Below are 24,610 nucleotides of genomic sequence, written 5' to 3'. Positions count from 1 at the left end.
TTCAAGTAGAAGTAAAAGTACTAACATAAATATTTACTTGAGTAAGAGTAAGAAAGTATCCAATTAAAAGAGTACTCAAGTAATGAGTAACTCGTTACTTTCACAAATGACATAATGGACTTTAACTCCCTACATTCCATTGCATAATACACATTTAACATGTACTGAATTACAGAATTATTATATTTATTATTATTATTAATGGAAATTCTGTCATCATTCATCATCATGTTGTTCCAAACCATATGACTTTCTTTCTTCCATGCAACACAATAAGGAGATTTTAGGCAGAATGTTAGCCTTGGTCACATTTACTTTCAGTGAATGTGTTATATGTAATAACACCTCGGGTGTGCATTATTTTTGCACGGTTACCACACCTTAAAACATCGTTCAGGGTTTTATCTCAAAACATTTTCTGGTTTGTCCCTAAAACGCTCTAGTGAGTGGAACTACTTTCTTCCGCCACATATTCAGCAGCTTGCTTTAATACAGTCGGAGCCTTCTTTGCTAATTCGAAAAACGTCACGTTAGAACTAGCAACAGATGCTTGCGCTGCTTTACTCAAGGACTTACTGGAGGAACAATTTAGTGCTTTTGTGCATGAGTGTGAGAGTTCGCATTTGACGGATCGAAAGCGAGAAACTCATAAAATGAGAGAGATCGCTTCTGGGATTACCTTTTTTGTTGCAGCTCTCATCAGAAGTAACATCGCTTCAAAATCGGTATATTCCTGTTATAAACACTAACAACTTTTTTTCATCCCTACTGAGATGCAGGAGTGCGCTAACATGATATGGCGACTCTGTTTTGGCCTCAAGTGTGTGTGTTATGGGTACAATAATGTGTGTCCTCGAGTGTTTTTCCCACAGATATCTCAGATAATATAGAAACTGTTGTATTTTCCAAGTGCATCTTGCTTTAATACAGCTCAAGTCTTTGTTGCTAATTCGAAAACGTCATGTTAGAACTAGCAACTGAGGCTTGCGCTGCTCTCTCTCTCTCTCTCTCTCTCTCTCTCTCTCTCTCTCTCTCTCTCTCTCTCTCTCGCTCTCTCTCTCTCTCTGTGTGTGTGTAAGTGAAACGGGGGTGGGGGGGTGGCACTGTGTTTTACACTACAGCTATGTGAGGCTGATTAGGGCGAAATATTTTGAAACATTAAAAGTTATTTAGGAAAATAGAAATTGTTGTATTGATCAAGTTGTGGGGGTGCGGCTCTATTTTTCGGTGTGACTCAAGTCTCTGTGTGTGTGTGTGTGTGTGTGTGTGTGTGTGTGTGTGTGTGTGTGTGTGTGTGTGTGTGTGTGTGTGTGGGGAGACGATTGAGCACGAGAGCTCTTTTGAAACTAAATAGAAAAAAATGTTGGATATTTTAGATATTTTCACGTTCTTAAGCAATACACTTGAACCACTGACTTTGTTTATATTGTTATTTTGTGTTGGTTGCTTGTAGGTCTCTTTGAAATAACTGAAATAATTTGGCAAAGTGATATAAAATCGTTATGCGGTCAAGACCTGGAACTACTTTATAGCCGTGTGTTCACTTAAAAAATATTTGCACACCTTAGAACGTCTGTGAACCAATCAGAATCAAGCATTCAAAAGACCTGAGGTATAAATATATACAGTGTATATATATATATATATATATATATATATATATATATATATATATATATATATATATTTTTTTATATATATATATATATATATATATATATATATATATATATATATTATATTTCCTTCATTGATTGCATTTCTTGAGTGAAAGTGGAGTGGCATGAGTTAATTTGATCTTCAAGCTCAGAAGAGCTCCATGGTCAAGGTGTGATGGTAAATTAAAGGTCTAAATGAAGCGCCAGGTGATTCCTTGATTCTTCTGACCTACATTTTATTCCCTTTGGTTGGACTCTCACTGCAATGTCCTGCAGTATTGTCCACAGACGTCATATAGGTACATGCAAACTCTCCGTGAACCAGCGTAAACCATTCACAAACTCTCCTACTGCCTGAACTCTCATACATTTACACACAAACGCACACACACACGCACAGACACACGCGCACACACACTTTAATAATTATTGTGGGGTGTTTTGTTCTGTTGAGATTTATGTATTTATGATTATTTCTGGTATTTTGTTTGTGAGTCTTGGACTCCTTGCCCTTTGTTTACTGTTTTCTTTATGCTATTTGAATAATACACTTATGCTTCGAAATTTGATACACTCTTATTTTTGTGAAATTTTATTGCATGTAATTGGTGGCTTTTAAGAGCTATCTGGGTTAAAGGTATTCATTTTGACAGGCTTAAACCTGTCTGGCACCCGAATCTTACTTTAAATTATTAATTTAAATTTAGTACAGGCGCTACCACCTTTACAACTCAATGACGTGTGTTACCCCGGACTGTTCACGCACATGTGCACTCTTCTTATTTGCCACTTATTTATTTTCATGGCCAGATAAGCCGCGTTCTCTGGGAGAAACCAAGGTGTGTTAAACCACTTTCTCTTAATCCCTTATATGACATAAGGAAACCCATGTTCTCATTCACATGGCATTTCAGAATGTCGCTTTCTGCAAAAACCCTGAAATAAAAAGTATTCTTAAGTGCATGTAAACAGGGTCAGTGACTGATCTCGTCTCTTAATGCCAAATTTAATCTTCTCTGCCTTTTTATGAGAGTGGTGTGGGTGTAATGTCCTGCAGTGGTCACACAAATCACAACACACGTTTTCTGAAAGGCATTCTTTTCTGTTATTTTTAGATTAGGCCAGAGAGGCCTCATATACTTTAGCTTATTAACAGATCTGTGCTCTATGTACAAGGTTAAACTGTGTAAAACCTGTAAAAACAAAGTATCCATGTTTGACAGTGAATATCTTAGATTTAGGAAGTGATGACATTATATTTATTTTTTTATTCTTTTCATTAGATGAGGCTAAACGGAAACCAATAAAGTCTGACAATGTAATTTTACAAGCAAAGCATGGGTTAGTGCAGGGGCATACACACCAGGGAGGATGCAAGTACAACAACCCCCAGGGTTGGGAGGGTTACTTTTGAAATGTATTCCACTACAGATAACAGAATTCATGCTTTTAGATTTTTTTCACTTGTTTTGAATATAAAAACAGTACAGTAAGACAAAATACACGTTAAAAATACATTCTCTGTAAAACCTAAATATATTACGCAGTGTTGTTTCTAAAACTAGATAAATCAAACTGATCTTGTTTTAAGGATTTTTAGATACTTTTACATGAAAACAATAAAACAATTATTATCAAGAATACGATTTTTGCCCTCATTTCTAAGGTCTTACTAGAAAAAAAAGGAATTATGATCCAACGTGAAATAGCATTTTAGCTTAGCATAAAGCTGACAATTTACACAAGGTTTATTTCTGTTTCTGCTACTCCACACATAATCTGTCTGCTCGTAAAGAAAGTATTTCACCACTGTTCAAATGCACTTTGGATTGCATCATTTATATGTATAAAGTTTTCCATCTGAAAGGACTAAGTATTAAATGAAACAAATGACAATAAAATACAAAGTAATCAAAATAGTTGAATGTGACTGTATTCTAAATACCAATTCTTTAAATTGTAACTGTAGTGGAATACAGTTACTTATATTTTGTATTTTACAAACGTAATCCCTTTACATGTATTTCGTTACTCTCCAACCCTGCTTATACCATGATCAACGCAAACATGACGTTTTTCCCTTTATGCAGAGAAAATCTTTCTTTAGAACTGGTGAAATGCTGTGGAATGTGAGGAGAGCATGCATAAGGGATACGTTTTAGCATGCTTAAAAAATTCCCAATGTAACCCCCTTCAGGCCAGTCAGACAAAGGTTAAAAAATACATGAAAACACACACATTGTTCTCTTACTCGCTCCTTTCACTCTCTAAGATGATTTGCTTTCACTTTGTCAAATTAGCCCCCCTCCACCTCTGGCTTTCTTACATTCACACAGGGTCCTGCACATAGCTGCCAGCAGTATTAGCTCTGGGCTGAGTGGCAGTTTGGCTTTCTTCTCCTGTAGAAAGGCTAAAGAGATGTCTCCGGGCACCAACAGGAGGCCAATTCACTCTGACCCATTCACAGTAGTGACTGCCTAACCTCTACTCAAAGAAACCCAGCTCAAACAGCCACTAAGTTTTTCCTTTCATGCAGAGAACACTTTTCCTTCACCCTCTTTAGAACTGGTGAAACATTAATAATAAATTAAATCAAACTCAAGCAAATAAAACGAATAAAACAGAATACTTTTTCACAGTATCAACACAATGTGCTTAAGCTTACAAAACACAAACAATTATAATCTTTCATGTCTTTATTGAATGTGTTGTGGAAAAAGTAAATGAACCCTTAGATTTAATAACTTGTCGATCCTCCTTTGGCTGCAGTAACCTCAACCAAGTGTTTCCGTTAGCTGCAGATTAGACCTGCACAACATTCAGAAGGAATTTTGTAACATTCTTCCTTATAGAACTGCTTACATGACACCTACAATCTCGTTTAATTAATTTTATGGCAGTTTTTCTAACTCCTGGTCATCAAGGTCCCCTTTGAGAGAATTGGCATGGACCTCTTCGGGCCATTAGAGCAGTCAGCACATGAACATCACTTTGTATTAGTCCTAGTGGATTATGCAACGCGATATCCGGAAGCAGTGCCTGTGAACATCTCAGCACGTAGTGTTGCTGAGGCACTCTTCAAAATAATCTCCCGGGTGGGGATTCGAAAGGGCACAACCTTAATGTCACGGACACTACAGGAGCTTTGCAATTTATTGGCCATTAAATAAATCCGCACCAGCGTTTACCATCACCAAACAGATGGCCTGGTGGAGCGATTTAATAAAACCCTTAAGAACATGATTCATAAGTTTGAGCATGAGGATGCTAGAAATTGGGACAAATGGCTCGATCCCATGTTATTGGCAGTACGAGAGGTCCTGCAAGCCTCTACCGGCTTTTCTCCATTCGAGCTGCTGCATGGGTGGCGCCTGCATTGGGTGCTTCACGTCATCCGTGAGGAGCTTGGGAGGAGGGTCCTTCAAACAGTAAGAATGAGATTCAATAAGTTCTTGATCTTAGAGCAAAACTCCACACCCTGGGATGACTAACACAGGAGAATTTGTTCCAGGTTCAAGAACGACTGAGCCGACTGTATAACAGGGGAATTCAGCAAAGGGAATTTGTACCATGAGATAAGGTACTCGTATTACTCCCCACATCGAGCTTCAAATTACTCTCCAAGAGGCAAGGACCCTTTGAGGTCACACGACGAGTGGGGGATCTCGATTATGAGGTAAAGCGAACCGATAGAGGGGGCGCACATCAAATATATGACCTCAACCTCCTGAAGTTGTGGAGGGAGGCGGTCCCTGTGATGTTGGCTATGGTAGTTCCGGAGAGGATGGAGCTCGGGCATGAGGTGAATACAAAACTCAATCATTTCACTTGCAGAGACCACTTCTCACTGTTTCAACTCGCAGAGGTTGCCAGGTTGCAACAGGTATTTTCAGATGTGTTTTCCCATCTAGTGGGTCGTTCAAACCTCATCCAGCACCACATCGAGACCAAGCCGGGGGTAGTGGTACATAGCCATCCCTACCGATTGCCCGAGCACAAAAAGAAAATTGTCTGGGAACAATTAGATGCAATGCTCGATATGGGGGTAATAGAGGAATCCCACAGTGATTGGTCCAGCCCAGTTGTTCTGGTTCCTAAGAGCAACAGGTCTGTACGGTTCTGTGTGGATTATAGAAAAGTCAAAACGTTGTGTAAATTTGACGCATACCCAATGCCTCGCGTTGATGAGTTGCTCAATCGGTTGGGCACTGCTCTATTTTATTCGACATTGGATTTGACAAAGGGTTATTGGCAGATCCCCTTGACACCAATTTCCCGTGAAAAAACAGTGTTCTCCACAACGTTTGGATTACACCAATTTGTGACTCCTCCGTTAGGTTTGTTTGGGGCCCCGGCTACATTTCAGCATCTCATGGACCAAATCTTCAGACCATATTCAGCTTACACCGCTGCCTATTTAGATGACATAATAATTTACAGCAATCATTGGCAGCAGCACATGCAGCCTCTGAGGGCGGTCCTGAGATCGCTGCGGCGGGCAGGGCTCACAGCTAACCCCAAGAAGTGCGCGATTGGGCGGGTGGAGGTACGGTATCTGGGGTTCCACTTGGGCCTCGGGCAGGTGCGTCCCCAAATTGACAACACTGTGGTGGTTGTGTCCTGCCCAAGACCGCAAGCTCTCCCTGAGGGAATACTAAGTACAGCACCATGGAAAAGGATTGTCTCACCATCAAATGGGCGGTCCTCACACTCCGGTACTATCTGCTTAGGCGGGCCTTCACCCTCTGCTCAGATCACGCTCCACTCCAGTGGCTCCACCACATAAAGGATATCAACACGCAGATTGCCCGTTGGTATCTGGCGCTTCAGCCGTTTAAGTTCAAGGTGGTCCACAGACCGGGACCACAGATGGCTGCCACCGACTTCCTTTCCAGAAATGGAGGGGGAGTGGTAGACAGGCCGGATGCCACCCTGGCCTGAGTCAGGCGGTGGAGGTATTTGGCTGCGGGGGCATGGTCAAGCGTCCATCCGGATAGAGAGAAATTGGTAAGGGTGCTTGCACCTGAGCTAAATTATGTTTAACACCTGTTTATAATTCCAGTGAGCACGGGAGAGTGATATGTAAGCAGCCACGCCACCAGCAGCAAGAGAGAGAGACTGGGTCAAGAGCCTTACTGTGAAGCTGAGATGTTAATGTGAAACTAACGTGTTTTAGTGACTACGTGCCTGTGAAACTGTTAACCAGGAAAGTGGTCAATTAAAATCTACCTGTGTTAGAAGAATCCAGCTGCAGTTGTCTTTCTTTGTTACATATACATATATATGTATATAAATATATTAGTCTCAGATCATGCCCTGGTGTGTTTAGAGGTGTTGCCACATACAGAGAAAAATAAATCATATAGTTTGTACTTTAATGCAACGGCCCCCAACCCTCGGGCCGTGGACCGGTACCGTTCAGTGGGTCATTTGGTACCGGGCCGCACAGAAAGAATAAATAACTCACATTATTTCCAAAAAAAAATTTTTTTTTAATTATTTTTAATTTATTTTATTTATTATCTGAGTCTGAACGATGTTTTATTTTGAAAAATAATACATTTTAAAATAATAAAATCTCTCCGTTACATCCGTCTATGACTCACTCTTGTCGCATAGCAACGCTTGTCTCGGTCACGTGATACGGTACCGCTAAAAATAAACCCACAATCTAGCAAAATGAGTAAAAAACAAACGTCTCTGGAAAGTTTCTTTGCGAAGGGTAAACGGCTCAGTGAGGAGACTGAAGAAGAGCCTATGACTTCCAAGAAAAAGAAAGCTGCATTTAACAGACAATACCAGGAGTCCTACTTGAAATATGGATTTATCGCAACAGGTGATTTACACGCACCAAGCCCGCTCTGCATAATATGTGGCAACCAGCTCTCTGAGGCAATGAAGCCTTCAAAACTGCTTCGCCACTTGGAGACCAAGCACCCCGCATTAAAAGACAAGCCTTTTGAGTATTTTGAAAGAAAAAAGTTTTAACAAGAATGCCAGAAGCAATTGCTGAGGGCCACCACATCAATAAATGCGAGTGCACTGAGAGCATCATACTTGGTGGCTTACCGTATTGCTAAGGCTAAGAAACCATTCACTATTGGTGAAGAATTGATCCTTCCCGCCACAAAAGACATTTGCCGTGAACTTCTAGGAGACGCTGCGGTTAAAAAGATAGCACAGGTGCCTCTTTCGGCTAGCAACGTCACTCGGCGCATTGACGAAATAGCAGAGGACATTGAAACACAATTGTTGGAGAGGATAAATACATCACCGTGGTACGCACTCCAGGTTGACGAGTCTACAGATATTGACAACAAGGCAATACTACTTGTTTATGTGCGATATCTTTATCAGGAGGATGTGCATGAGGATATGTTATGTGCACTATCGTTGCCAACCAAAACCACAGCCGCAGAACTATTCAAGTCGCTGGATGACTATATATCAGGAAAACTGAAATGGTCCTTTTGTGTTGGCATATGCACAGACGGAGCTGCTGCCATGACTGGACGGCTGTCTGGTTTAACTGCTCGGATTAAAGAGGTTGCACCTGAATGTGAGTCTATGCATTGTGTCATTCACAGGGAAATGCTGGCTAGCCGAAAAATGCCACCGGAACTTAACAGTGTATTGAATGATGTTGTTAAAGTTATTAACCACATCAAAGCACACGCCCTTAACTCGCGTCTGTTCGAGCAGCTTTGTGAGGAGATGGACGCGGAGCACAGGCGCCTTCTCTTATACACAGAAATAAGATGGTTATCCCAAGGGAGATCGCTGGCCAGAGTGTTTGAATTACGAGAGCAGCTGCAGAGATTTCTCTCAGAAAAATGTCACCGCTGGCAGCACATTTCAGTGACGAGGAATGGGTCGTAAAACTCGCTTACTTATGCGACATATTCAACCTGCTCAATGAACTCGAAAATGACAACAGTCTTCAAGTTGGCAGATAAAGTAGCTGCATTTAAAGCCAAACTGGATTTGTGGGGACGGCGCGTGAACAGAGGTATATTTGACATGTTTCCAACATTGGTGGGGATTTTAAAAGAGACTGAGCCCGAGCCTTCATTCTCCCAGCTGGTGCACGATCACCTGTCTTTGCTTTTAAAAGAGTTTGAGCGCTACTTCCCAACCACAAAAGACCCACGAACTGCCAAGGAATGGATTCGCGACCCATATGTCAACAAACCAGGTGAATCCAGCATGTCTGTGCAAGATGAAGATCAACTGCTGGAGATTGCAAGTGATGGCGGCCTTAAAGTGTGTTCGAGACAACAACTCTGCCGGATTTCTGGATAAAAGTCATGGCAGAATACCCTGAGATCGCCACAACAGCACTGAAAACACTGTTGCCATTTCCGACATCCTATCTGTGTGAAGCGGGGTTTTCGGCAGTGACAGCAACCAAAACAAAACTACGGAGTAGACTGGACATAAGCAACACACTTCGGGTGTCCTTGTTTCCTATTAGCCCTAGATGGGACCGTCTCGTTACAGAGAAACAGGCTCAGGGCTCCCACTGATTGAGCGTTATGGTGAGTTGTATTTTTCATGCCCTTTATATTTGTTTTTGTGTATCTTATTTTGAAGGCATGTTTAAATGTTACCATAGCGACCAGAGTGCGTTAGGGGGCAGAGAGGATGTTATTCATGTTATGTTGTTGGCGCGATGTTACGAAGACGCTGCTAATAAAGTTGCGAGTATCTACACATTGGATTCACGTTTATTATTATATTTATATTAATACCCCAGTTTTTATGCCGATCGTATCATTTTATTTTGTTGTATTTATCCACCACACCTTAAAGGCCGGTCCGTGAAAAAATTGTCTGATATTAAACCGGTCCGCGGCGCAAAAAAGGTTGGGGACCGCTGCTTTAATGTATCCCTTTTGCAAAATCCTGAATTCCAACAAATGCTAAATGCTGAAATCAGTGTCTATATGGAGACTAACTGGTCCTCATTATCATCTGTGGGAGTGTTTAGATAGTATTTAAGACTCATTTACTAAATAATCCAAAGCAAAAGAACTTGTGGAATTGGAAGGGAAGACTAAAAGTGCCGAAGCAGAGCTCAAGTGCTAAATGTCGTCTAATAGCCTCAGAGAATTGACACAATTGGAATACAGATATAATACTATTTTGTTGCGGAAGGTGGGGTTTTGGTTATTCAGGGCAAATTGTCATACTTTGAGTCAGGGGACAAGGCAGGGAAACTTCTGGCTAGATATTTAAACAGAGAGAGTCTTTTTCTACCATTCCTTCAGTGAAATCTGCTGGTGGTGAAATATTTAACTCAGCCATTGATATTGCATTGACAATGCATCTCTATAGTTCCATGTCTTCATCTACTGATGGAAGTATTTTCTAATTTGTGAAACCATTAGAACTTCCTAAACTGATGACTGAGCAAAAAAATTCTCTTGATTCTGAGATAAACTTGGAAGAGCTTGGCGAGGTAATTAAGGCCTTGCCTACAGGCAAGGCTCCAGGGCCAGATGGCTTTGCCACAGAACATTTTTGATCTTATGTACAGAACTGGCTCCAAAATTTTCCAGAAGATTATTTGGAACTATTAAAGAATGGAAAGCTTCCACCAACCATGACACAAGTCCGGATCAGTCTGATTCTTAAAAACGACAAAGATCCAAGCAATCTTTCCAAGCGATTATTGGATGGATGAAGTTACTTTATAGACACCCGGTAGTGGCAGTACAAACAAATGTATTAATTTCTGATTATTTTACTCTGGATAGGGGCAGGGTTGCCCTCTTTCTCCATTATTGTTCTGTCTTGCCCTGGAACCATTAGCAGCCATGATAAGAAAGGAGGAGGATTTTCCAGGGGTGGTGGCGGGAGGTGTGGTGCATAAGCATTTGCTTTACGCAGATGGTATTTTATTATTTGTCTTCGACTCTACTAGATCTATGCCTTGCCTCCACAGAATTGTTAATTCCTTTTCTAAGTTCTTAGGACACAGAGTAAATTGGTCTAAATCTGAAGCTTTGTCTCTGGCAGCATACTGCCCAGTAACAGCTTTTCAGCCGGGCACCTTCCAGTGGCTCAAACAGGGCATTAAGTATTTGGGTATTTTATTCCCAGCAAATTTGTGTGATTTAGTTAGAGTTCATTGAGAGTGATGTGGGCAGGTGGAATTCATTACATTTATCTATGATTGGGAAGGTTAATGTAATTCAAATGAATTCCAAAATTCAAAAACATGCTACAATCTCTCCCTGTAGATGTCCCTCTCTCTTATTTCAAGCAATTTGATAGCATAGTGATTCCTTCATTTGGAATGGTAAACATCCCAGATTACATTTCAATAAATTGCATAGGCCGATTGACAAAGATAGGCTAGGCCTTCCCAAGATTTTGTGTTATTATTATGCATTTGGTCTCAGACATTTGGCTCATTCGTCGCTTCCACCTGAGAGAGCCCCTCCCTGGTTTTGTATTGAACAGGAATCTTTTGCCCCTATTTCGCCATTGCGAAACCTTTCTATCAAACTAAACAGAGAAGTTAAGTTACACCCCGTTATCTCACATTTGATCATCACAGTGATGTACACAAACAGTGTTACGATCAGCAGACAGGTCTTCCTTGGGGGATAGAAGTCAGCTGAAGCACCCTCATTTCAGGGGTGGCGAATAGAGATGGGTAGGGTGGCGGCATTCTTAGAAATGTCATAGAAAAGGCATAGAAACTTGGATTTATTTGATCATTTTTGGAAGGCTCTCGGAGAGGGGAAGTGGAGAGAGATGTGTGGTTTTAAATGTGTGATTTTTATTTTATTTTATTATATATATATATTAGGGCTGTCAATTTAATACTTTAATTCAGTGTGATTCATTTTATAAAAAATAACGCGTTAAAAAAAATTACGTAATTAATCGCAATGCCCCCGGACCATAATAAGAAAGATTACTGAGAAATTCAAACTTGTAGTACCACCTGTTTACTCCAGAGGGCAGTAATTGAACTTTCAACAGTGTAGCAGTTTATACAGTGAAGAAAACAACCATCCAGCAGACAGAACAACAGGCTACACAAGCATGTCTGACGCAGGTGTACATTGATGGGTCCTTAAACAAGCCCTCATAATAAATCTCCAACTGATTGACAAATTGACTTGTGAAATGGATTGCTGTGAACTGTATTCCAATGATTGGCGTATGTCCAATAATATGTTAGTAAACAATACATTGTATTCTAAAGCAGCTTTTGTATTGTCTAATCAATGATTGACTCTTCTGCCACAAGAATGTAATGCATTTTAATTATCTGAATATCTGTTATATATATATATAATTTTTTCAATATTTAAAGATAACTATGTTAAAGATAACTATATATATATATATATATATACACACACACACACTGTATATATAATTTTTTTTTATGTTGTTGTTTTGTGTTGTGTGTATTCTCAAGTTGGACAACAGGGATATTTGTTGAGGGTCAGGATGGAGTTGGGGGTTTGGAGGCAGAAAGGGAATAATGGGGTTCAAAGTTGATTCAGTGTATATATGTTTGCTTTATCTGCTGGTCAGGCTGGAAAATCAACTGGCCAACCAGCTAAAATCCATCTTAGCAATGCTGAAGACCAGCTAGAGCAGCTTAAATCAGTTAAAACCAGCAAACCAGCTTATGTTGGTTAAAGATTTTCTTCTTCTTCAGTAGGGTAAACACAGAGGATAAGATCCATTGTAGAACATCCTCCCTTGTGAAGACACCTAACCTCTCTTTCAAGCTTCCACTTGTCATGCAGGGTCTGCTTTGACACAATGCTTACCACCACAAAGGATGAATGCAATTTTATCTGTATCACAAAGAAATAACCATGCCCATCACAATACAGAGACTAAAACCACCACTCTGTGCTTTTATGCGGATGAGAAGCAAAAGTTATAAGTTATTCTGGCTCTTTTAAGCAGAGACTTGGCAGATAAATATTCAACTTTTACATTGATGTTCGGAGGTGCTAGACAGGTGTGACGGGACACGCTGTGACATGGTCTTACTTGTGAACGGGAGACAGCTTGCTGGGCTCCATCAATAGCAAAGCTACCACTGCTAACCACAATAAGCCATTCAATATTTTTTCTTTTCTTTTTTGGTGAAAAGAGAAGTTGGCAGTGACTTTGTAAAGAGCTCCAATTACCAATCCTACAATGAGAGTTTATGACCTATTTTTCCTCTTCCTTTTTCTTCATTTTGAGTGCCTGTTTATTAGTGAATAAATGAGTATTAGCTCATTCTTGCCCTAGGTGGACAAGAGTGACTCATGCTCCTCAGTGACTATCACTTGATCATATATTTTGGGGTCAGAAAAAGTGCTGAACCAGTCAGCTGTGTTGGGCTGTCAGCTGATCCAGGTTGAGGTGGATTTAATCAGAAATGAATACATCAATTATATATTAATTGTAAATTATTTGGGATATTTATTTTACAGCTGATTTGGGGTTGCTAAACAGCTACAGGGTCTCAGAACTGTATCAATGTCTCACAAAGTTCCAATTAATTTGCATTTATTTACTATACATGTTTGTGGTTCTGAAATTCAAACATACAGAATATTAATAAGCATGTACAAACTGAACGAGAGAAATTCTACTTGGTAAATAGCATGGGCACAGTTATTAGTTAGATTAATTAAAATTATATATTAAAACAATTCACTTACATACACAAACATGGAACTGTAGTATGCAATACTGTATATACTCTGAACATTTCTATGATTGCACAGAACACATTATACTATTGTACTTATGTTATTTAGCCAGACGTTTGACTTTCTGGCAGAAAGCCTAGTCCACATTGCAGCTTTGTGTGGCCAAGTGCTACTGGATTATACAGGAAGACACTGATTGACCAATGTCTAAAACTACCAACCACAGTTCATTTTATTATCAATTAAGGGGGTGAATAAAACTTTAATAAATTATAGCACAATAATAGACTGACATGGAAAAATACTCAAAATATGGGGTGGCAGTCACCGTGAATGGTTGTGGAGGAAACACTGAAGACATTACCTGAAAAGTTTGTAGACTTGGTGATTAGAATATCTGTTCATCCAAAAGTAATAAGTTCAGACAGAAATCTATGCAAAATATACAGTTCTGCTTATCAATTGGTTGCTACTAAGTGCCTTAAACAAAACTGTGAATATCTTTCAAAGATTTGAAGACTGGACATGGCAAATCCAGTGATTATTTTTCGTCAGCATGCTACTTTTTTAAGACATTCTTTTGTATGCAAACAATCACTTAATAGAATGCCTGGTCTTCAATATGTTTGCCATGACGTGGGCCTATTTACTTTGGAGTAAGCTATATTTGGAGTCTGCTAAGAAACATGAGTTGTTTTGTAAAAGAACATTTTGTGACAGCACTACATATTCATTTCTATAGTCTCTGCCAACGGTTACTGACTGTCATAAAACTCATAAAGCCTCTCAATGACATCAGGGTCTTTATGTGATAGGTGCACATTATCCAACTTCAGAGTTGTTGAGCTTACTCTAATCATAAAGATGCAGAGCTTGCCATTTCCAAGAACAAGAACAAAAAAGACGATAATTTGAAGTATATCTCAGCTGTTGTTGTACTGCATGCAATGAAAATCAATGGTGTTCAAAAATGTCAAGCTCCAAAAAGGACATTAAGCCAGCATAAAGGTAATCCATATGAACTTGGTGGTTTAATCCATGTCTTCTGAAGCCAAAATAAAAAATAAATAATAAAACAAAATGTTTTGGGTTTCTCACCTAACCTGATCTTCTGAAATTAAACCAGAAGGATAAAACCACCTGTATGTCTTTTTTGGAGCTTGTATTATATTTACAATATGTTGAAGAATATACTGTATGTCGTTTGTGTTCCACAGAAGAAACAACGGCATGAAGGTGAGTAAATAATGACAGAATTTTCAAGACAGAACTATTTCTTTAAAAGGTCAGAGGTGATAAAGCTTTTATTTCTTTAATTACATTTATTTATCATGTTTTTTAAATCTTATACAAATACTGTAGGACTGCATTAAGTTGCATTCTATTGCAAGCTTGACACAGCCTTTGCTGTTCTGTTCAATAAAACACCTCTTAAGACTTAAATGAGAACACTCCATTTCAAATGGAACACAAATAAACACCCTAATCTCTCTAGTAGCCCTCTCTTATATGCACCAGCAAAAAGTGCAACTTTTAGTGGATAACAAAGTCATACCACATCAGTGGTTACAGTCCAATCGGATAGAGCAGCCACTGTGTGAGACTACATTTTTGAATAATGGGAGGGTAGAAAATGTCCAATTGCTTACTGTCAACAGCTCGACTCCACAGTGCCCTTTGGACCACATCACGATCTGCTGCTATATTTATGAAGCCATAAATTACCACCCTGCAATCCAAACAGACTCACTTTAGTTTGTTGTGTTTTTATTTCTTCTGATCTTCGCCTGAAATAACTATGGTACATGTCACATAACAGAATATTTGCACCCTGAACAGACAGCCATGCATACGGGAATGGGGCGAAATGGGGGATGCAAACAAATAAGTGACCCGAGAGTAAATCAAGGTGCTGGTTCTCACAAGGCACTTAATGGCTTTTATTGGAGAGGTCCTAACCCAGTCATCATAGCCATTTTTCACAGTCCTGCTCAGACTGTGAGGGAGAGCAGGGAAAATCAACAACACATCATCAAAGCCCAGCACTCCTAAGGAATTGTAGGTTTATGGGCTGTAAAGCTTAACAAAGCAAAGCAAACACACACACTACAGATGACAACAGGAGACAGGATAATTTACATCCCACACCTCTGTATAAACACACACACACAACAAAGGTGCGTGTGGAGAAAGTCTTCCCATTGAAATTGGCAATAGAATGAGCTCACTTTCACCCTGTGTTTGATTGTGTAAATACATTTGATGTATTACCTTTTCCCCCTGGGGAGAATTTTGTCTATCAGTAGATCAAAAGCGCCAGCTTTCTCTCAAAAATCAACACGGAAGCTTTGATGAATATCATGAGGTCTGTGGGGAAAATTTGCCAGGGATTACTCAAATGAATTCGGATTTATGTATTAAAGAGGATAAGCAGAGCTCAGCCTCACCTCCCAGATAGATTTGATTAATATGCACACACCCAAATCAGCTTTACCCAATAATACATACTTACTTGTGTGTTTGGCAATAACCACAGTGTGTAAGACACATGCAAACTTTCAAATCAACAATATAAATGAGAAACATGTGCATGAGTAGCTGGAGGTTTAAATTGTGAATAACATTTTATAATAAATATAAGTTTCAAGTCATTAACAAACATTATATAATGTTTAACAGATAAGCACCGTACTTCATATACATTTAAAATGAATATGAAATAATGCAAATAATTTGTTCCATGACATACAACTACCTCTCAGAAAAATAAATCAGAATCAGAATGAGCTTTATTGCCAAATGTGCTCACTTACACAAGGAATTATTTTTATTTTTGTATTTTTTTGGTGATAGCAGAAACAAGCAAGTGCACCCAGAATATTACAGTGATACACAGAATATAATACAAGGTAAGAAAACAAAAACTAAAACAAATAGGGCATATAACATAGAATGGTGTATGCACATGCGCAAGTGGTTAAAAATGAGTCAACGAACATGTTATTATGATTAGTCTTCAGTTTGACCCCTTACCCAAACCTTAACCATACATTTACATTTATTCATTTGGCAGATGCTTTTATTAAAATCAACTTACAAAAGAGCAAATTAAAACATTATAAGCAAATCATCTTAAGGAGATAGTGGTGCGAAAATTGCCACATGACAGGTTTCACTAGCATCAGAATAGTATTCAAGACAGATTAAAGTTAAAGTTTAAATTTTTTTAGTAACTGGTTATATGCTCATGGAAAAGATGTGAGTCAGCTTCACGGATGGAGTTGGGAAGGTCATTCCACCAACGTGGTATGATGAAGCCAAAATTGCAGGAAAGTGCTTTGGTGTCTCTTTGTGCTGGTACAACAAGGCGACATTCCATAGCCAACCACAGGCTTCTGGTAGAAACGTAGCTCTGCACAAATGATTTGAGGTATGCTGGAGCAGACCCAGTGACTGTTCTGTATGCCAGCATCAGAGCCTTTAATTTGATATGTGCAGCAACCGACAGCAAGTTAAGAGAGACAAGGAGTGGTGTAACATGCGCTCTATTTGGTTCATTGAAGACCAGACGTGCTGCTGCATTCTGGATCATTTGCAGGTGTATAATTGTGCATGAAGCGAGGCCTGCAATGAGATCATTACAGTTGTCCACTCTAGTTATGACAAGTGACTGAACAAGAAGTTGTGTGGCATGTTCAGAGAGGAAGGCTCTTATCTTACTAATATTGTAGAGTGTAAATCTACATGATTGTGCTGTCTTTGAGATGTGGTCTGTGAAATTTAGATGGTTATCGATGGTTTCCACTAGATTTCTGACCGTTTTGGAAGGCATTACTGTTGTTGAACCCAGTTGCATGGCGATGTTGTGTTCAACAGCAGGATTGGCTGGACAGTCAAGGAGTTCGGTCTTGGCTGGGTAAAGTTGTAGGTGGTGTTCCTTCATTCAGGCCGAGATATCTGCCAAAATAGCAGAGATTCGAGCAGTCACTGTAGAGACCTTGGGCTTGAAAGACAAGTAGAGCTGTGCGTCATCAGCGTAGCAGTGGTAAGAGAAAACATGTGCCTGAATGATGGGTCCCAGTGATGTGGTGTATATAGAAAAGTGAAGTGGCCCAAGCACTGAGCCCTGAGGTACCCCAGAAAGTAGTTGATGTGACTTGGACACCTCACCTCTCCAGGCTACCTTGAAGGACCTACCTGAGAGATAGGAATTAAACCAGTCAAGCACAGTTCCTGTGATGCCCAGGGAGGGTGGAGTGTAGGATCTGATGGTTGTCTGTGTCAAAGGTTGCAGAAAGATCCAGCAGTATCAGGATGCTTTCACCTGTCTCAGCAACTCAGTAACAGACAGCAGGGCAGTCTTGGTGGAGTGTCTACTTTTGAAGCCTGACTGATTGTCATCCATCAGCTTGTTCTGTGAGAAATAGGCAGAGATATGATTGAAAACTGCACTTTCAAATGTTTTTGCCATGAATGGGATGAGAGAGACTGGTCTGTAGTGTTCTACATGTGGGGTTAAATGCAGGTTTTTTCAACAGCGGGGTTACTCAAGCTTGCTTAAATGTAGTGGCAAAAGTGACAAAGTAGAGATGTGTTAATTATGCATGATTGTGGGTAGGATGGATGGAGAGATGGCCTGGAGAAGGTGGGAAGGAATGGGGTCAAGGGAGCAGGTGGTGGGGTGACCTTACTCAAACCTTAAACCTAACCATGATTTTAATAAGAAATAAACTTTTATGTACCAGGGAAGAAAGAAAACACCAGGTTTTGTAACAAGATTAGGGGAATGTGTTACAGGTTATTGAAATACATCAGTCATTAGGGTTACACTTTAGGGTTACACTTTATTTTAGTACCTATGAAACACATACTCTAGTACATGTCACTAATATACTATAGTAATAAATATAACAACATGTATTTACATGCCGTTGCTCAAAACAATTACACTGTATGTACATGTTAATAATTAATATTCAACCGTTCGTTCCGGTCCTCGAATCTGATTGGACGAGAGATGTTCCATGAGCACTAATGGTCTGACACCATCAGTACCCGGAAGCTTCACTGTGTGTGTACCACTCCGCTTGTGTTCCTGCCATTCTAAACTAAAGTGTAAGAGCTGTGCAGATCTGTTAAGAGTTACTTTATAAGGGTCTCTTACATGTATGTTTTATTAAATTTTTTGACATCACATATGTTAGCCAGCAGGTGGTGGCAAAAGATAACTTTTGTGTGTAATATGAGCGGTTGGTGACGTGAAGTGAATCCCTCAGTCATTGTTTACATACAACAGCACTCTGTGATCGCTTGTATTACTACTACTACACAACTACAGCTAGAAAATAGCTTTAAACAGCTTTAAACAAACAACTTCAGCATTATGGCTCATCAGAGTTGAGAGACACAACTGACAGATTAATTACACAACTCATTACTTACCTCTCATTGGAGTTTCCACATAGGAGAAAAAGTATTGTTCAAAATGGCGGAGGACATTGTGGTTTCTATAGTGAAATTCTCTTTCACCGGCTACCGCGAAATAGGGAGAATTACCCCCGCTTGGACGGCTATTTTTCCACTGAGAAAGCTGATCTCCAGAAAGCTGACAGCATCTCTGCTTGGGTGTGGCAACAGATAATCACACATGCTCCATCTCTCTGTCTCTCTCTCCCTCACACACACACACACTCACTCACTCACATCCATCCTTGTTCATCCTTGTTTATCCAATAACTTGTTCGACAGCACAAGCCATGATACTATTTCTGAAATGACATTTTTTAATTACTAATGGAGGTTTGGACGGATCATTTGTTTTGAACCAGCAATGGCAGATTCTGATCGGTCACATAAGAAAGTAGTTCCATGCACAAATGCTCTTTTTATGACCGTACACCTGTAATCGTGCTATATGGCCCTAAATCAGCACTGCTGTGATTACCTACGGCACTCAGCCTATGGCCGAATCACAGCAGTGCTGATGTAGGGCCATTTCGCACTCTTGCTCAAATATTGCTTAAATATTACTTAGTACTTACATACAAGTATGTAAATACACAGTAACTAAGACACTTTAAAATAAAATGTGACTGTCATTTGTATTGCATAAATAAATATGAAATGAGCAATCAAACTTGTTCATTGATGTTTCCTTTCTTATAATAAAGTGTTGGATAGGAGGCTAGCTAAAATTTGATATTGTATTGATTTGAAATTTTATGATATCTTAAGATTTCACCATCTTTGCATACAGGTTGGTGTGCAGAAATTGTTGAAAGAATAGAATAAATCCTGCACAGTCTTAGCTTGCAAAATTTCTTGTGTTTATTTAATCAGCATCATTTCGATTTTACAACTGAAATTGAACTACTGTAGGAATTTTGGAATAAAAATGATAGGTTGATGTCACATATAATTTTAACACTGATCTGTGGAGCGATCAAAATATTCCTCTGTTTGTTTAAGCCCCGACACAGCAACATTAGATCGACTTATGGTGTGACTTTGGGGTGGGACAATCAGGGTTTCGTTTCTGGAATCTGTTTGAAAACAATGGTTTTTAAAATTTTGGTGGCATTAGTGGCACAGAAATGACACACTTTAGATTTAAGCATTACACAGTACAATGTAATAATGTCAATTATTCATTATACTGAAAAAGTATATAGACTATACAGACTTTAGATTATGAATATTACAGTTATAGTAAAACCTTAGGTGCATTTGCCAAATCTTAATGCTCATCTACAACAAATCTAATTAGTCAAGCTTTCTTGAATTGTAATTGGCAGATTCAGCCACAAAAGATTATTTGACTATATAATTTTACAATATAAGCAAAACCACATGTGGCAGTGATGAACATACTCACTCACAAGCTTGTTAGACATGTCTTTATTTTTGTTTAAGTCACTTCAGAGTAAATGGGTTAATGAGAGGCTGTTGGCGAACAAACCAGTGAGGCCACTGTGCCACTCTGGGCACCCAGGAAGATGTGACAAACCCCTGGGTTCCTCAGAAGTCTCAGAAACAAACTCTTCCATACACAGCCATGACAAGACATACTCATATAATCTCTCTCTCCCTCTGGGTTAAGTTGCTGGCCAACGTCTAGGCTCAAAATGTCAGTATTTCCAAAGTTAGACGTTAAACACACTTATGAAGAAAATAAACTGCAGGGAAGAACTTCTAGAAGCAGATGGAGAGGTAAAATGAAAAAGGAGATGACATGAGGTATTTTTAGAATCTTTCCTTAGGAAACTTTTCATCCCTGATTATGGCGAGATGGCTAATTATTCTACTTTGTGGTGTGCCTTGTCCATGGGTGGAGTAATTGCTTTTAAAGTTTTTTTAAACGTTTTGATTATTCATGTTTTTTAAATAGACCACAAAAAAGATGTGGCGAGCAGCTAACTACGCCACCCTGTTAAAAGGGAAAACTCAGGGAAAATTGTCCCAATCATTCAGAATTAGTGGAGTAATAGATGAAGCACGGCGACGTGGATAAAAACAATAAAATAATAATCTTTATTAAACATTACATGATCACAAGCAATACTTAAAAATCATTTAATATGAATTTATATGACCCCACATAACCCTCAGATCAAAACACAGGAATAAGAGGCACAAAAAAAGAAGAACAGACACTATACGAGGCTTACCAGTGGCAGGCCGGCTAGATAAAGGGTCACAATCTCCTTTATAATAATCTTTCACCGCCACATGCACGAATCAGTCTCACGCACACAAGTGAAGTTAAGCATAGATGCACCACACTTCATAACCAAGGCAACACCATCTCAGAAGGAGAAAAGGGGCTAGCCGCCTGCCCTGGGTCCTCAACTCTTAGAACAACAGACAATTAAAAATTAACAACAAAACAATGAACAGGCACAATCACATACACAGAAAGACACCATTTGATGACAAATATATAGTTAATAATTTGATGGTACACAGAAATAGTCGTCAATAGGCAGGGAGACTAAACAATATGCCCTAGCAAAATGTTTTCATCCCCCCTCCAGACACAAAATTAAATAAATTCACAGAAAACAGATTAAAATAAAACCACAAAAAGAATCGAGTCACAAACCCGTCCTGTACACCAACTCCAAGCAGTAATGTTCACAGAGGAGTTTCAAATGCACTTGGGTTGACAGCTGTAATGTTGAGCAACAAAGTTTAAAAAATAATACTGTAAAGGGGTTAATATGGGCAAGGATGAGGCGAGAACCGGCTTGACAATATAAATAAAGTTTAATGATAAACTTAAACAAAAACATAAACATATACAGGGCAGCTGCCAGTAATTCTCTCTTTCTTGTGAACAATCGTCACCGTCCACCTTTATCCCTCTCGCGCCCCATCAGGCTGATTAGGGACAGGGTGTGCGTCGTTCCAGCCCAGCCACACCCTCCTATACACTCCTTCTGGCATTGCCTCAGACCGGCATTGCCTCAGACCCCCGGCATGACCTACATCCCGCCCTCCTCTCCAGGGGGGTGGAAAAAGAGAGAGAAAAAGATACTCACTCACCAGTTCTCTGATGTACCATCGCATGGTCCTTGATCACTCCTCTACCCTCTCAGTCGGACGGCAGCCGCTCCTCCCCGGGCGGACCGGTATCAAACCTCCGACCCCCAGTGGACAGAACGTCCCTCCGCATTTACGGCGATGTTGGGGGGGGGCGCACTCCTCCGCTCCAGGCAGTCGGGGAGTATCTTCCCTCCATCCCCGGCGGATGGCAGCTGCGCTCCCCTGGGTGGAAGGCAGTATCCAGGGCTTTGCGACAGGCATCCCTCCTCCTTCCCGGGTTTCGGCACCAATGTAAAGGTGTGGAGTGGTGGTGGCGCAGTGGGCTAAAGCACATAACTGGTAATCAGAAGGTTGCCAGTTTGATCCCCACATCTACCACCATTTTGTCTTTGAGCAAGGCACCTAACTACAGGCTGCTCCGGGGGTTGACCCTGTAATAAGTGCACTGTCAGTCGCTTTGGATAAAAGCATCTGCCAAATGCATAAATGTAAATGTAAAGGGGTTAACATTGGCAAGGAGGAGGCGTTTAATGATAAACTTAAACAAAAACATAAACACATACAGGGCAGCTGCCTATAATTCTCTCTCGTCACCGGCCACCTTTATCCCTCTATCCAGCCTGGCCCCGCCCTCCTCCACTCTACAAATACAAAAGAAAATAAACAAACAATACAAGACAAGACAGTTCATAACTACAAATACCATTGACAAATAAATAGTATAACAGCAATACTCAGAATAAGGATGAATAATAATAATAATGAAAAATAAAAAAACAAGAATTAGCCCCACATGCTTATTTTTACATATTTATATTGGAAAACAAGCCAAAACAAATCAAAAACATATTTTGTTGTAGTGTATAATGGGGTGAAGACTACCCTCTCTCACCTTTCTGTTTAATTCAATCCATCTTTAACTCACAAAAAAACAAACTCTCTTGTATTAATAAAGCTGTGTATTGCCAATTTTCTTCACAATAAGAAATGCACAGTGACATATATTATGATTCAATAAGTCGCAAGCCAATACATTATAATCTAGCTGCATTAAGCTTGCACGCTAGAGGGATGAGCGTACCGTGACAGAGTGTGCATCAGCCCTTAGATAGGGACATTCACGCTACTCACTGACTGCACAGAAAAATGCCAGTTTCTGAGTTTTTAGTTATTTACATGATCTGCTTCCATATTATTTGAACTTTAATAAAGCTATAACGCATTAAATATAACTGCATTTAAGATGTAACATCTGGATGTTTCCTTTAAAGTCACAAGATGCGCAAGTTTTGCTTCAGTGGAGCGGCTCCACTTATTCCACAACAAGACCATTTCTGTATTTACTTACTTTGTATTTTTGCATTATAATTCCCTCATACTTTGCGATTTACATCACCTTAAGCTGTTTGGAAGGTTTAGAGTGCATCTGGACTGTGAGCTGTGCAATTCTTCCTCTCCTCAATCAAGTGTGAGCTGCAGTGCTGCTCTCATAATTAGAGTTTAAAGTGATCTCATGTTAAATTAAATTAGATCAAATGACTATTCGACAATGAAAATTTTGTCAACAATGTTTTATTGTTGGCGTTGTCGATAATGTCGACTAATCGTTTCAGCCCTACCTGCCACATGTGTGCGTGAATGCAGTGCTGCAACAGCTGGCTGATCATATCACAGATATGATCAACAACAATACCCTCACACGTGAACTGCCCAATTACAAACAGCACATCACATGCCCAACCAGAGACAGAAATATACTGGATCATTGTTACAAAACAATAAAGGGTGCATATCACTCTGTCCCTAGAACAGCTTTGGGACTCTCTGTCTCATTCATCTTCTTCCAACCTAAAGGCAGAAACTAAAATCAGCTAAACCTGTAGAAAAGACTGTAAATTGAGTGTTTTTTTAGGCTGCAGACACCAATCTGGATGAGCTCACAGATATTCTACCATCATATATCAGATTCTGTAAGGATATGTGCATTCCTACTAGGACTTATTTAACATACAACAATGAACCGTGGTTTACTGCAGAACTCGTCAGGCCAAAGAGGATGCTTGCAGAGCTGGGGATAAAGTCTTGTACAATCAGGCTAGAAACACACATAATAAAGATATTAGAGTGGCTAAAAGAACATTTTCAGCTAATGACCCTGAATCAGTGTGGAGTGGCCTGAGAGACATTACTACAATCCCAAACATATTTTAGCCTATTTTTAAGATGTATCCATTTCAATTGAATGACACATTTCAATCTAATTGAATTGAATAGTCTTGAAGAAAATGTCATTAATAAAACTTGCATTTTGTAAGATTTGTACATTGTATTTAGTTAAAGATTAGGCAATTCAATTAGATGGACATGTGTTATTCAATTGAAATGGATACATCTTGAAAATAGGCTGAAATATTTTTTTTGAGTATAACTTCAAGAGACCTTCCCCCAACATTGTAGGGAACCAACAACTGGCTGACAACTTGAATATGTTCTACTGTGGATTTGAAAGGCCCAATCTCACTCCCCACACCCACTCTAACCTTCACTTCACACAAACATCAACACAATCCCCCTCCTACCCCCTCCAGCTACTCAACCGGCATTTAAGATCTGTGAAGAAGAGGTGTGCCGTGTCTTCCAAAAACAAAAGCCAAGGAAAGCACAGGGCCCAGATGGTGTTTCAACTACTTGTATACAATTTTGTACTAACCAGCTGTCCCCTAT

General features: G+C 39.7%; 1 protein-coding gene and 1 pseudogene across 1 annotated transcript in view; one reads left to right on the top strand and one right to left on the bottom strand.

Moving 5' to 3' along the window:
- adamts18 (ADAM metallopeptidase with thrombospondin type 1 motif, 18) overlaps positions 1 to 5,634 on the bottom strand; it is a 91,909-nt gene extending 86,275 nt beyond the window's left edge. The window contains exons 1-2 of the mRNA XM_052143170.1: positions 5,584 to 5,634; positions 4,993 to 5,077 (exon numbers count right to left, since the gene is read on the bottom strand). Of these exons, the coding sequence (XP_051999130.1) occupies positions 4,993 to 5,077; positions 5,584 to 5,634 (136 nt within the window). The remainder of the gene's footprint in view (positions 1 to 4,992; positions 5,078 to 5,583) is intronic.
- Positions 5,635 to 7,337: 1,703 nt separating this feature from the next.
- On the top strand, positions 7,338 to 9,184 carry LOC127655372 (SCAN domain-containing protein 3-like; annotated as a pseudogene).
- Positions 9,185 to 24,610: the final 15,426 nt, after the last annotated feature.

This window comes from Xyrauchen texanus, chromosome 2 (assembly GCF_025860055.1).
Source record: "Xyrauchen texanus isolate HMW12.3.18 chromosome 2, RBS_HiC_50CHRs, whole genome shotgun sequence".
Classification (NCBI taxonomy): Eukaryota; Metazoa; Chordata; class Actinopteri; order Cypriniformes; family Catostomidae; genus Xyrauchen; species Xyrauchen texanus.
The sequence above is the reverse complement of the archived record's forward strand: the minus strand, read 5'-3'. Positions and strand labels throughout refer to the sequence as shown.